Below are 13332 nucleotides of genomic sequence, written 5' to 3'. Positions count from 1 at the left end.
AGCCAAGGCATCCTGAGGGCGTAGCGATTCACCCATTGAGCTGCTAAATGCTAGATGGTCTGCTAAAAGGTGAGCAGTTCAAACCTACCAGCCACTCCTTGGGAGAAAGGTGAGGCTTTCTGCTTCCGTAAAGATTTACAGCCAAAGAGGTAGTTCTATCTGTCCTGTAGGGAAGCTTTGAGTCAGTGTCAACTTGATGGCAGTGGGTTTGGGTTTTTTTTCTCATTTTAGGAAATGGAACTCTGTTAATAAAACGTTGATCAAATAAAAAACTACTCGCCACCTAAGTTTTTAAGGAAAAAAACACAGATGAAATAAATAGAACTTCTTACCAATATTGTCCATTGTCTATTAAATGATTGTTGACTAATGGGGGATTTTTATAAAGACGACCTTTCTCGTGTGGCAAGTCTTTAATGCTATGCCTAGTCCTAGTCCTGGGATGTACTGACCGTGCCCTCAAGAGATTAGGATCAAAGAACCTTCCTAGGTTATAGATTCAGAATTAGCTTTGCCAGCTATGAGAACCCTACCTGAGGAAGGGAAGCAGGGCAATTGCTAGTAATAAACTGGGAGCCCTGATGGCTTAATGGGTTATGCATTGGGCTGCTAACAAGGTCAGCGGTTCGAACCTACCAGCTGCTTTAAAGTGAGGCTTTCTACTCCCTTAAAGAGTTACAGTCTCAGAAACCCCCAGGGCAGTTTTACTCTGTCCTGGAGGGTCACTGTGAATTGGCAAGGATTCAGTGGCAGTGAGAGGGTGTGAGTATGAGACCACTAGAGCAGATCTTCCCTTTGATGTCAGTACCTCTAATAAACCGGTGTGCAGACAAAGCAACTATAGCAGGAGGGGGCGGGCGGGGAGGAGGTGGTCCTTTGTTAAAAATTACACAACTTCGCCAATGGTCTTCCCCTTGGGTGTCTGTTAAAGCAGCCCACTTAGTGCTCTCTAATTCCCAACGTCTATATATAGCTTGGCGAGGGAAGCCGAAATCTCATGGGGCTCAGATTCGCTTCCTGTTGCCCGCCTTCATTTTCCATTTAAAGGTAATCGATACAAACTGACTTCCCTTTGTAAGCATTTTCCTGTTCTGCCTGAAATAATCGCAGTCCCTGCCCTAAAATGAAGAGCGAGAGGAAAAGGAAACATATTTACCATAAGAGGAGAAGGCAGAAGTGCCTACACCTTCAAGGATTCCTGAGCCGAGTGAAATGCAAACAGTAAGTGTACTGGTGAAGAAAGTTTCCAAACCCTCTTGCCATGAGCGATTTTCTTAAAATCTGGGGCATCCACCAGTTTTCAAACACATGCGCTATATTGCAAGTCTCAGAGATGACCCGTTCGCGTTTCTGAACAGCACGGATTTTGCAATACAACTGTTTATTACCCACGCAAGGCCACGGCTGAATGGTCAACACTGAGGCAATGACTGACAAGCAGGCAGTGAAGTCCGCCAAATTGCATTCTGGGCCAGCATAAGATGGGAAACCAGAGGGAGGGAACGAAAGAACAGGCAAAAGCAAAAAGCACGAAAAGAAAGCTCCCGGGACTAAGGAGGTAAAGAACTGTAAACAAGTCTATTTGTGGTTTCAAAACTCTTTCCCACTTGCATGTTTAGCGCAAGAACTTTCTAAAATCAAACATGATGAGAACATTTTACGTTCGATACTCTGAAACAATCTCACTTGGGTCTCCAGTCTCGCAGACCCCCTCTCAGCACGAACGCTTTTGTCATTTGTTTCTTTTTCTGCCTGGCCTACAAAGGCTTGAAGCAAGTCCAGCAGAGGGAAGAGTAAGAAAGCGACTTTTACTTTGCAGCGAAGTCACAGCTACGTTTTATGACTTTCCCAGCCATGGCATTTCCCTTCCCGACATGTTCTCTAGGGACGTTGTCATATTCCACAGGGGCAGATCGTAAATCAGACAAACCCAGCGGGCGAGCCTGAAGAGTAAGGGTGAAAAGCCAGGAAGACACAATTAAAACCATCTGTTTGCTGGGTATGTTCTCAACAACAAACAACAACAAAATAAACAAACTTATTGGCACAAACACAGGACCAGAGATACGAAAGCCATCCTGGTTGGACGAAACCCAAGTACAAATCAAAGCCTTTCTAGTGTGCATGAAATTGTCCAGTCCATTTGAGAGAGGCAGACATCATGCAAGAAACATTCTCTCTCTTTTTTTTCCCTTCACAGTAAACCCTCCCCCGGAAGTCTTCACAGGATAATGGAACTGAGAGCTATCTTTGTATAGCAGTTTAATTCATAGCTGTTAATAGAAAACTGATCTCAGATTTTAATCAGCTCTCACTTACTTTGAAATACAGTTTAAGACTGAAGCGAGGGTCAATTTCATCACCGTCAAGAACCAATCAGTGATTTATGAAGACAATATTGAATCAAAAGCCTTTTCTGCTCGACTAAGAAGCCTTTCTGTCCAAGGACCTGAGGACCCCAGCACAGTTGGCGCCTGTTGGGACTCCAAGACCAGCAGCTAGGACACCCAGTCTGTCACCTCTATGATACAAAATGCAATCCAGATGTTAATGACCACCCATGGGTGGTGGGCTTAGCAGGTCAATGAGGTCCATGCCTGCATCTATAGAAAAACTAGAGTTCTTGGTGTTGGAAAGCAATTCCAATAGAGTCCAATCTTTGAACTCTGACAATTCCACAACGTGCACCTTTCTACTATGAACCTTAGACATTTCACTGCTAGTGGGCCGGCGCATCGGAAATGCCAATGACGGCAACCTCATGAAACCACTGACGCATCATTTCCAATATGGCTCTGGTCTGGTGGTACACAGCTCACAATGAGGAAGTCACTTACCCCCCAGGAACTGAATCCCGCCGGCTACTCTGCCCACTGTCCTGGAGATGAGTTCCGACACACAGCATCCCATGAGAGCGGTCAGCGCCACCAGGAGCAGGAGGCCACAGCCCAGGCCGGTCACTATGGTACAGATCCTCCACTCGGTGCTGGGGATGCCCTGGAAGGAGGCATAGCGTCCACATTCCTCCACCATCACCATCATCTGCCGGCTCTCGTCACGCACAGGATAGGAGCACCTCCGGAAAGTACCAAAGGACACGGGCTTGCCCAGCTGTGACCCCCAGAGCCAGTAGGGCATAAAGAAGCCCACACAGGCGGTGGCGGCACAAAGGAGCGAGAGCAGAGCCCAGATCACTCCGGTACAAGTGAGGCTGGATGCCATCTTTCACCCAAAGTTCAAAGGCTGCAGGCAGGGGTGAAGGTGTGATGTTGCTCTTGCTCAGAGACCTGCAGGCAGGGGTCTCGTAACTGAGGGAGTCTTCAGTCCCACTGCATGCCACCGTCCCTTCCTGGATAACAAGTGGGTTGGTCCCTGATTCAAAAAAAAGGGGGGGGAGTGTTAATCAATTAAATGCTTTAGAGACGTGTCTACCACCCACTCAGTCTACAAGTTGTAATTAATAAACAAGCAAGCTTGTGGCAACATTTTAAAAGTGCGAATAACTGATTCTATTCTCAGTCTCTTTGCGCCAGGTCTAAAACGCCAGTTCCCAGCCTCTCCCAGGTCTTAATCTGGCAACTCATCTAGACAAACTGACTTAAAGAAATGCACGGCTTTCTATTTGTCAAACCAGGGAATCCCATTTCTGAGGCTCAAGTGAAAAGTAAGGTAGCATTTTGTTTTGTTTTGTTGTTGGGGGCGGCGGCGGGGGGGGGGGGGTACCATCATCCCGGGTATTCCAGGAAAACGCACCAAGCCACTTTGTTTCCAAGGCCCTCGGGCTACTTGGTAGCAACTTTTCAGCGTCCCTTAGCTCTGTGCGTGAGCCCAGACACAATCTCCAACCATAGCATAGCATCCTACATTCCGCACACGTCCCGTCCCTGTGTAGGTGCAGCCTGGAGCAGAGCTGGGATCCCCGCACGCCTGGCACTAGGTCATTCATTCACAGTTGAGAATTCCTTCCGCCTCCACCCCTGAAGTCCACGAGGGTCAGTAAAGCCTGCGCACGACTTGCTTTGGAATCTGCCCTTTCCATTCACTCATTCCAACCCTTCGGCTGCGCCCACCGCCCCTGGTAGCCTGCCCGCCCGCCGGTCCGCATCATACTGGCTGGACTGACTCCCTGATGCCCCTGTCCTTCCGCGGGCTCCAGGTGAATTCCCTTCCACCTGCTCCATCTCCCGAAGAGTCCCCAACCCTCTCCCCAGACGTCCCCTCCAGAAAGGACCAGGGAAGCGCGCAGCCCATCCACCCCACGCTTCCCTCCCAGCGAGCGGCCAAGTCCGGCCTCAGAGGCTCCACGGAAAATCCCCTTCCTCCCCTCCCCGCCCCGCCCGGCGCCCAGTCCTCCCCCTACCCTCGTCCTGGCCGCCTTCGCGTCCGGGGCCCGCTGGCGTTTTTAAGAGAATCAGCTGAGATCAGAGACTAAAGTTGAGCTGGCTGGGCCGGGCGGCCGGGGAAGGGAAAAGGGACGGGGCACGGGGCGCGGGGCGGGCGCGTCCTCGTCCCCTGGCCAGCCCAGCCTTCATTCCGTCGCCGGGCTGGCCGTGCCCCCCTTCCCCGGAAGACACACCATGTGTCCCCAGGCTGGGGCGGGGTGGTGGGGGGGCTGCATTTCCAGGCGGCGCTGCCAGAAGGGAGGGGTCGAGGATGGGCCAGCAGCACCCCCCGGAGGCGGCGCCGATCGCGGACGCGGCGGGCAGGCAGAGCCGGCCCCGGAGCTCGGAGCCCGGGGAGCGCGAGAGCGGGGCGCGGAGCTTACATGCCGGCGGGCGGCGGCCACGTCCTCGGCGGGGTCCCGTGCGGAGCGCAACTTGCGGGCTTCCGCGGGCGGGCAGCTGGGCGGCCCGGCAGCCGGTCGCGCTCTCGCCGTGGAGCCTCCCCGCCGCCGGGCGCGGGCCTGGCCGGAGCCTCCGCACGGTCTCGGGGCGGCGCGGCGGTGCAGCCCGGCTCCCGGCGCGTCCAGGCGGCGCCCGATCGCACGCAGACCCCCGCTCCCCCTTTGGCAGGCGAGGCACGCGCCGCCTCCTCCCGCGCCGGCCCTCCTCCCTGTCCCCTCCCCTCGCGCCCGGGGACCCGCCGCCGACGGCCGGCGGGGAGGAAGGGAGGACGCGGCGCGGGGGACTCGGGCCGGGGAGGGGCGCGCCCCGCCACTCGGGAGCGGCCCCCCAGGACCCCACCCCTACCTTTGCGGGCGCCTTCTCCTCGAGGGGTAGGGGATGTGGGTACCCCGGACCCAGACCTCGGAAAGAAAGTTGCTGGACTTTCCGGATGCTCCAGAGGGACAGTGGGAGACAGGCGACGCGTCCGGTTTGCTTTCTGAGCTTGGTATTTGGGTTGGGAAGTTCCGGTTTTCCTACTGCCCTTAGGGGATGTGGACTTGGAAGGAAGGCTTTCAAGTGTGGGGAAAGTGACTCTCTGAGCTTTGAGACTTTGGTCACTTTGGAAGGGTGACAAGGCCCAAGAGGCCACGCGAAGGGGAGGTAGGGAGTGGGAGAGCTCCTTTGGTGGATTCGCTGGGGTTGGGGTCAGGGTCAGGGCAGCAGCCTTCCAAGATGAGGCTTCTCTCTCATCTGTGGCCAATCTGTCTATTTCTCTCTCATCCATTCTCAACTTCAACCTCTCTATTCCTATGCCTCTCGTCCATTCTCCATCTGTCTGTATATCTCTTTATTTCTATCGCACTCACCATTCTCCATCTCTGTCAGTCTCTTCATCTATCGATCTGTCATCTACCTCTCTATCTACCTTCATCTCCTCCGCTCATTCAGATCAATCTTCTTATCAATACTACTGGATTTCTTTTCTGACAAACAACTGAACCCAGCTTCCCCTTTGAACGTGAAACCCCTCTTTTCCCCCCTTTCCTTCTGCATTGTCCGTAGCTCTAAGCTCTTTGGGAGACACCCCATAGCTGAGGGCGTTCCTGCCTGCTGAAGACAGCATTGAAGAAGTGAGCCCTCCTTTGGGAATTCCACCCAAATTCTTCCAGGCCCGTGACGGTTCCCTTCCAAGGAGCTGGAAGCAGTCCAAGGGCACGTATGGATTGCCCGGTAGGTTTTCAAACTGTGCATCTTTAATTAGCCCTGATGGTGTTCTGTCTTCCACAGCTACAGCTGGAGATGTGTGTTCCTTCGTGATTATTTTGAAAGGCTTTAAGTAATTGCTTTCAGCCCTTTTGAGGTCATGGACCTCTTTCAGGAAACAGCAAGAAGCACCATGAGCCCTTTAGGAGAACACAAAAGCACTTACATACTAAGCTTTGTGGGCGTGGTTCTCTAGAAGACTGGAGTCTGCACCCAGCTACTCCCTGAAAGACATCGGGCAGTGTATGGAGACATTGTTTTTATGATCGTGACTTAAGAGGTGCTACTGGCATCTAGTGGGTAGAGGCCAGGGATGCTGGGTAACATTTACGATGCTCCAGACAGATCCTTCGGAAGGAAAGAGCCCTCTGTGCCCATGTCAGATGTGTCAAGGGTGCGAAAACTTGCTTCCATGAAGTGTCAAATGGGCCCCTTGAGTCCTTGCAGCTGCTCTGTGAACCCCAGAATTAGAATTTCCGATGGAAATTGTTTTCATTCTTCCTGAATTCCCTCTCCTCTGAGCTCCGCATGCTAATTATTGGTTTGATTCTCAGTTGTTTAACGTGCTCTCTGTCCTGATACAGTCTTGATGGGATGGGAAGGGAGAAGTCAGAGCTGTAAAGCATATAATGACCAGCGAGATTCAGACTCACCGGTACACGTCCTGAAGAGGAAAGGGGTCCCCAGCACTTTCTCCAGCTTGGAGGCGTTTTCGCAGGGAGATTGGTGACTGAGAGATGTTCTTGGGGATTCTGGTTAGGGTGGATTTGGAACCCTTTCTGAGTGAGTCCCTACACTAAGGTTTTTATATTAGATTACTTTAACCCTGTGCGTTAGTCTGGGTGGACTAGAGAAACAAATTCACAGACACTTGTGTATAAAAAAAAGAGCTTTATATAAAAGTGAAATTGTATATTGAGAAAATATCGCAGCTCAGTCCAGATAAAATTGATAATCTGATATTGGTCCATATGTATGATACCAGTCTATAAATTCCTCTTCAGATCACGCAACACATGCAATGATGCCAAATACAGGAGATCACAGGCCAGTGGGTAGAAAGTCTTGTGGACCCAGTGTCATGGAAGCATGTCAGCACTGGTGTGGGTCTCCAGCTCCAGGCTCTGGCTCGATCAGCGTAGCTCCATGTGGCTTATCAATAGGAATGCCTCACAGGGAGAGAACCAGAGACTACATCTGGCGTGCAGTGAGTTATTTACCGCCTCCAGATGAGGTCATCAAGCTGCAACCTGATTGACAGGCTAAAGCTTCACTCAATCTCAAATTTACGCCAGATTATGTAACTACCACACTCTGTGTTAAGCTGGGTGGTCTAGAGAAACAAATCCAGTGACACTCATCTGTGTATAAGAAAGAGTTTTATCTCAAGAAGTATTTATATGTCAAGGAAGGCATCTGAGCCAAGTCCAACTCAAGTTCATTAAGTCCAATGTTAGTCCCTAAGTCCCTTTTCAGACTCAAGTAGCTGCAGGCCAGTGCTGGACCAAGGTGAGCCAGGCTGAGTCAGGCAGAAGGCCAATGAGGGCAGAGTCAAGTGAATCCAAGGTCGGTGGAAAGCTGGTGGGGTGCCACCAGTTCACGGGGCCTCGCAGGGTGGGTTCCAGCAAGCAGGAAGATGAGGTGGCAGATGGAGAGAGGGGAAGTTTCCAGATTCTTCTTAAAAGGCCACACTCCCTGTGTTAGTCTGGGTACATTAGAGAAACAAATCCACAGAAACTCATAATGTATAAGATGGTTTTATATAAAGGTTAAGTGCACATCAAGAAAACATCCCACCCCAGTGCTGCCCAAGCCCACAAGTCCAACATTAACCCATATGTCCAACACCAATCCACAAAGTCCTCCATCTCACAAAACACACACTATGACGCCAACTGCAGGAGGAAAGCTAAATCAGTGAACGTGTAAGCATCTCAGCACTGGCAGGGGTCTCCACATCGCTGTTCCAGCACCCAAGACTGCATCGGGATAGTTCCGTGTGGCTTCTCAGGGATGTCTTGCAGGAAGTGACCCTTGAAGCAGAAGCAGGGCTAAGGCAGCTGCACCCTGCTCTGACCATCAGAAAGCAAGAGACCCGAGAACTAGAAAGGCAAGGCTCTCTGAGCCGTTTATCTCTCCGACCTTCAATTAACCTCACATGTGTTTATCAGCCAGGTTGGCACAATAAACTTTAACTCTCTCACTCCCCAAGGCGGCATCATGGGACTGGACTCCACCCCTGCACTTTGATAACAAGTCAAGTGGACTTAGAATCATCTATCACACAGCCCATTCCGATTCATGGTCAATCCTCTGTGTTACAGAGTAGAACTGCTCTCCTGGGTGTGTTTTGCTGTCATCTGGATGGATACAGATCTCTGTACCTTTCCTCCCTGGAACCTACAGATAGGTTCAAACCTACAACCTCTGGGTTTACAGCTAATTGCAAACCGCTACTCCATCGAAGGTCAGTCTTTATCTAGGCCTTAAAAAAACAAAACCAGGCAGAATATGTGCCTGTGAACTTGCAGAATGGCTAAGTACTTTGCCACAGACCTCACAACTAACAAGTCGACTTTACACCTTCTCATTCCCAGAATTCTATTTAAAAAGGGTGCTTCACTGCTGCAAGGGAGCCTGTCTCTGATGTAAAAGAAGACAGGAAAAATGCTCAAAGTTAAATTCTTTTTTTTTTTTTTCCTCCAGAAGCAATATCAAATATTGGTGAAAAGCAGGTTGTTCTAGCCTGGGACCCAAACCTCTGACATGGGGAAATGCATTTGGACCAGTGGGATGACTTTCCTGAGACTGGGGTATCTCCTTCGTAGAAGGAGGTTAGAATGGCTTCTTTGTAAGACTCTTCCGGCGCTAACCTTCATTTGAGGACTTATCACATCATTAATTGGAAGTACTCTTCCTCATATTTGAGAAGGAATTTAGACATCAGTACAACATTTTACAGATGAGGAAAGTGAGGGCCAGAATTCTTCCAGACTCCTTGTCAAGCAGAGCCTAGAACCATGCATCCTGTTGCTCTTGCCATCCCACCATGTAATTATCTTCCCATAGTATGAAACCATCTGAATCACTGCCTGAGTCCTTGCAGTCTTACTTTATGTCCAAAATGCATGCTCATGTTCACTCATAGCTTTAAAACAGGTGGGCTAACTCTGTACCTTCGATGGATCTGCACATTCATTCACAACCAGAAGTTCCCAGGTAGCAGTTGCCCCAATAGCACTTAGTCCAGCTCTGTGTTTCTAGTGTGTTAGGATGTTGGTCCCACTGAGTGATGAGATGAAATCATGAATATCAAGGTATGTGGAAAGCTACCAAACCCTCCATGGCCACACTCTTGGTTGACTGTCATTGTTAGGTCCCATGAAGTCAGTTCTGACTCATTATGATGCTTCATACAGCACATTAAACGTTGCCCAGTCCTGTGCCAAACTCAATCGTTGCTGTGCTTGAGCCCATGGTGTCAGTCACTTTGTCAATCTGTCCTATTGAAGTTCTTCCTCTTTTTCACTGACCTTCGACTTTACCAAGTGTGGTGGTTACAAAATTTCATGTCAACTTGCAGATAAATCAAAGTGCAGGGGTGGAGTTTAGCTTGTCAATCAAGTCACAACCTGATGCTGCCTCCCTGTGGGTGTGGCCTTCTCATAAGGAGGACCCTGGGAACCTCCCATCTCCCCTCTCTGCCCTCACCTTCCTGCTGGCTGCCCTGATTGCTGCCAGAGCCACCACCATGGGATCCACAAGGCTTTGCAGCCACCAGACTGTGATCTTCCCGCATTCTGCATCATTGCATATGACTGTGTGAGTCTGAAGAGAGACTTATGAACTAGTATCAGACTTAAAGACTTGAGTTGGGCTGGGCTGGGATGTTCCCTTGATATATAATTACTTCTTGATATCAAGCTCTTCCTGAGACATATATGAGTGTCACTGGATTTGTCTCTCTAGTCAACCCAGCCTAACACAACAAATATGTATTTCTTTTATATGAATTCTTCTCTCCCTCTCCCTCATTCATGTGATTATTTTCTGGCTTCTCTTAACGGTAGTGGTGTCACAGAACCCTGTTCTAGTCAATGAGTCATGAGAGACTACTTCTCAAGGAAGCCTCTGAGAAGATTGTATTCCCTGACAACAGAAAGACCATGACAGGTCAGTTCTCTTACCGTCTTGCCTGCCTTTGGACACATGTTCAACAATGAGACGTCCAGAGCTGTGGGAGCCTTTTTATAGCCACGAAGGGAATCACAGAGACATTATCTTAGTCCTCTAACACTGTGTAGCTAATGAACCAAACCCCAGTTTACCTCCTTTTGAATTTTTTAAAAAGTGAATTATAAGGGGTAAAAGTGGTGTAAGCCATTGTCAGTCGAGTTCTCTGCTTCAGAAAGTATTTGTAGTTGGTGAAGTACTATCTGGATGAGAAATATGTGATAGGAAACATTAAGAGTCAGTTCTGTATAGATAATAGTATACGTTGCCTCGGGGCTTAATAAACACATTGTGATCATTGTAATGATTGTCCTAGTCCTAGGGCAGTGGGCTCCATAATCAACACTAATGGAATCAGCAATCAATAAATCAAATAAAATGGCATTGTGAAAATCGGTTGCCCAAGACCTCTTTAAAGTGCAAAGAACACACACGTCACTGAAGACTAAGTTGCACCTGACCCAAGTCATGGTGTTTTCAATCATCTCATATGCATACGACCGTTTAACAATTAATAGAGAAGCTAGCTAGCAAAAACAATGGATGCCTTTGAATTAAGGTCTTGGAGATGAAAATTGGATAGACTACCAGAGAACAAACAATCTGTCCTGGAGGAGAGCTAGTCAGGAGGCACTTTAGAAAGCAACAATGCTGAGACATTGTCTTGTGTTCAAGACACATGGTCTCAGGAGGACCAGTCGGTGGAAAAGCACATCCTGCTTGGGTAAAGTAGGAAGTCACCCAAAAGAGGCAGACTCTCAACAAGACAGAATGGTGCAGTGGCTGCAACAAGGAGCGCAAACATTGCAACCATTGGGAGGATGGCCAAGGTCAAACACTGTTCTGTTCTGTTCTGTTGTGTCCAGAGTCTGTATGAGTCAGAACCAGCTCAACAGTGCCTCCCAATAGCAGTGGTCTAACCTTCACAGAATTGACCAATAAAGTTCTGAACAGATGGGATAAGATATCTGAAATCAAGAAGGGTTTTCAATAGTGGATTAATTAGAGAGAACATCATGGAATCCATCACTTCTGACTATTAGGAGGACTATGGAAAGGGATGTCTTCAGTTCACGTTTGTAGCAACACGATGGGTGGCTGACACAAGCTCCATGTCCCCGCCCCTTCTTTCTTATCTAGAGTCTCTGGGTAGTACAAGTATGGCACACACTTGGCGGTTAACAGAAAGGTAGCTGTTCAAATCCATCCAGATACTTTCGGAGAATGAAAAATGGCTCTTGAAAATCCGATGGTGTACAATTCCACTCTGACACACGAGTCGAAATCAACTCCACACTCTGAGATGCATCGTTCATTTCGACCTCCCCTGTGGTGGGAAGCAGAGGACTGGAAGTGAGTGTACGCGATTGCACCCTTTATTCTCCTATGGTAAGCCTGGCAGGCTGGGTTTCTGGGATGGAGGGAAGCCTTCACTCTTGGGCATTGGAGACAGTCCCAATTGCGTTCTCATAATTAATGCTGTTCACCGCTACATCCTCCCATAAAAGTGCTGCCTTAAAGTTACCTCTTACAGGCAGATGGCTGATTGCTATCTGGCCGGCAGCTTTACCGATAGGAACAAACATGTGCTATTGCTCTCTAGCCTCTGGAGACAGTTACTCCCCCTTACCTGCCCCCCACCACTGGCTGATCCTCCAGTGACCTCAGGGACCTTTAGGGTTAGGGTACAGCCCACTTGGTTCCATATGTGGTTACCTGTAATTAAGGGCACTTGCATGCCAAGAGTATAAAGGTTGTGGTTGGAAATAGAATCTCTCTTTCTGCCTGGATCTGGCTCCTGAAGCCCTGGCAGGAGAGGCGAGCCCTTGCATGCTTTGCCTTGTCTGACACCTCTTTCGATTACCCTCAATTACACAACCCCCTTGGACCCATTTGGTTGTGGGGGCAGGTACCCCATATCCTATAGAAGTAAGGAAAGCTAACACCTCTTGTTTCCCAGTCTCCCTTCAAACTTGGGTGACCAACGATGGCCTAATCAAGAAGCTGAGAGCGGGAGCATGCTGGTGTAATCACAGCTACCTTATGTGATGGCTCTCGATGCTCAGCAGTCACTTCCAGCCATCGCACGAGCCTGAGAAGCCGGCCAACTCCACAATGATGGAGCAGAAAGGTGCTCTTTTATTGGGGTCTCGTACAGTTCTTATCACAATCCATACATACATCAATTATGTCAAGCACATTTGTACATATGTTGTCATCATCATTTCTAAAACATTTTCGTTCTACTTGAGCCCTTGGTATCAGCTCATTTCTCACACCCTGTCTCCTTCATGATCCCTTGATAATTTATAACTTATTATTTTTTTCATGTCTTATACCGACTGCTGTCTCCCTTCACCCACTTTTCTGTTTTGAAGGGGGTTCTATGTCAATCAATGTGATTCGTTTCCCCTTTCTCCACCCCCCCCCCCACTTTCCCCTTCCCCTCCTGGTATGGCTACTCTTATTATTGGTCTCTGGTCTAGCCCAATTTGTAAGGCAGAATTGAGGTCATGATAGTGGGGTGAAGGAAGCATTAAAGAACTAGAGGAAAGTTGTGTGTTTCACTGGTGCTATACTGCACCCTGACTGGCTTGTCTCTTCTTTGTGGCCCTTTTGTAAGGGGATGTCCAGTTGTCTACAGATGGGCTTTGAGTCTTGACTCTGAATCCTCGACAGTCATTAAACTCCTGGATTATCCATGGACTTCTCTTGAGAAAAGGCCAGTAAAGGTATTTGTTTAATTCACTGCCATTAACAATAAATACTCACACAAACCCGGTAAATTATTCAAACTCATTTCTCTTGCCATCCAAGAGCTATCACCATAGCACAGTGGGTTGGACACAGAACCTGGGGACCCCTAGCAAAGACAAAAAGGACAGAAGAGTGGCAAGGGAACATTCATTCTCTAGCAAAATGTTGGCTGCGGCAGACATTCATTTTATACCGCATGTATGAGAGACGATGGATTTGCCTTATAATTTGGCAGTAAAATCAGGAATAGCCG

At 49.0% G+C, this 13332-nt stretch overlaps 1 protein-coding gene and 1 long non-coding RNA gene across 4 annotated transcripts in view; one reads left to right on the top strand and one right to left on the bottom strand.

The window, feature by feature from the left end:
- The window catches only part of LHFPL6 (LHFPL tetraspan subfamily member 6), a 239108-nt gene extending 233651 nt beyond the window's left edge, over positions 1-5457 (bottom strand). The window contains exons 1-2 of one of the 3 annotated variants that reach the window (XM_075562895.1): positions 5190-5457; positions 2838-3372 (exon numbers count right to left, since the gene is read on the bottom strand). In XM_075562895.1, coding sequence (XP_075419010.1) covers positions 2838-3222 — 385 coding nt within the window. In that variant the 5' untranslated portion in view covers positions 3223-3372; positions 5190-5457. Of the gene's footprint in view, positions 1-2837; positions 3373-4360; positions 4589-4765; positions 5012-5189 lie in introns of those variants that run through there. The other 2 variants (XM_075562896.1, XM_075562894.1) reach the window with 2 other exon arrangements.
- On the top strand, positions 5085-11789 carry LOC142461210 (uncharacterized). Its single transcript, XR_012786857.1, has 3 exons — positions 5085-6056; positions 10160-10262; positions 11463-11789. It is a non-coding gene; the product is annotated as an uncharacterized LOC142461210 (long non-coding RNA).
- Positions 11790-13332: the final 1543 nt, after the last annotated feature.

The sequence above is a fragment of the Tenrec ecaudatus genome, chromosome 11 (assembly GCF_050624435.1).
Source record: "Tenrec ecaudatus isolate mTenEca1 chromosome 11, mTenEca1.hap1, whole genome shotgun sequence".
Classification (NCBI taxonomy): Eukaryota; Metazoa; Chordata; class Mammalia; order Afrosoricida; family Tenrecidae; genus Tenrec; species Tenrec ecaudatus.
This window is presented reverse-complemented; position numbering and strand designations above follow the sequence as displayed.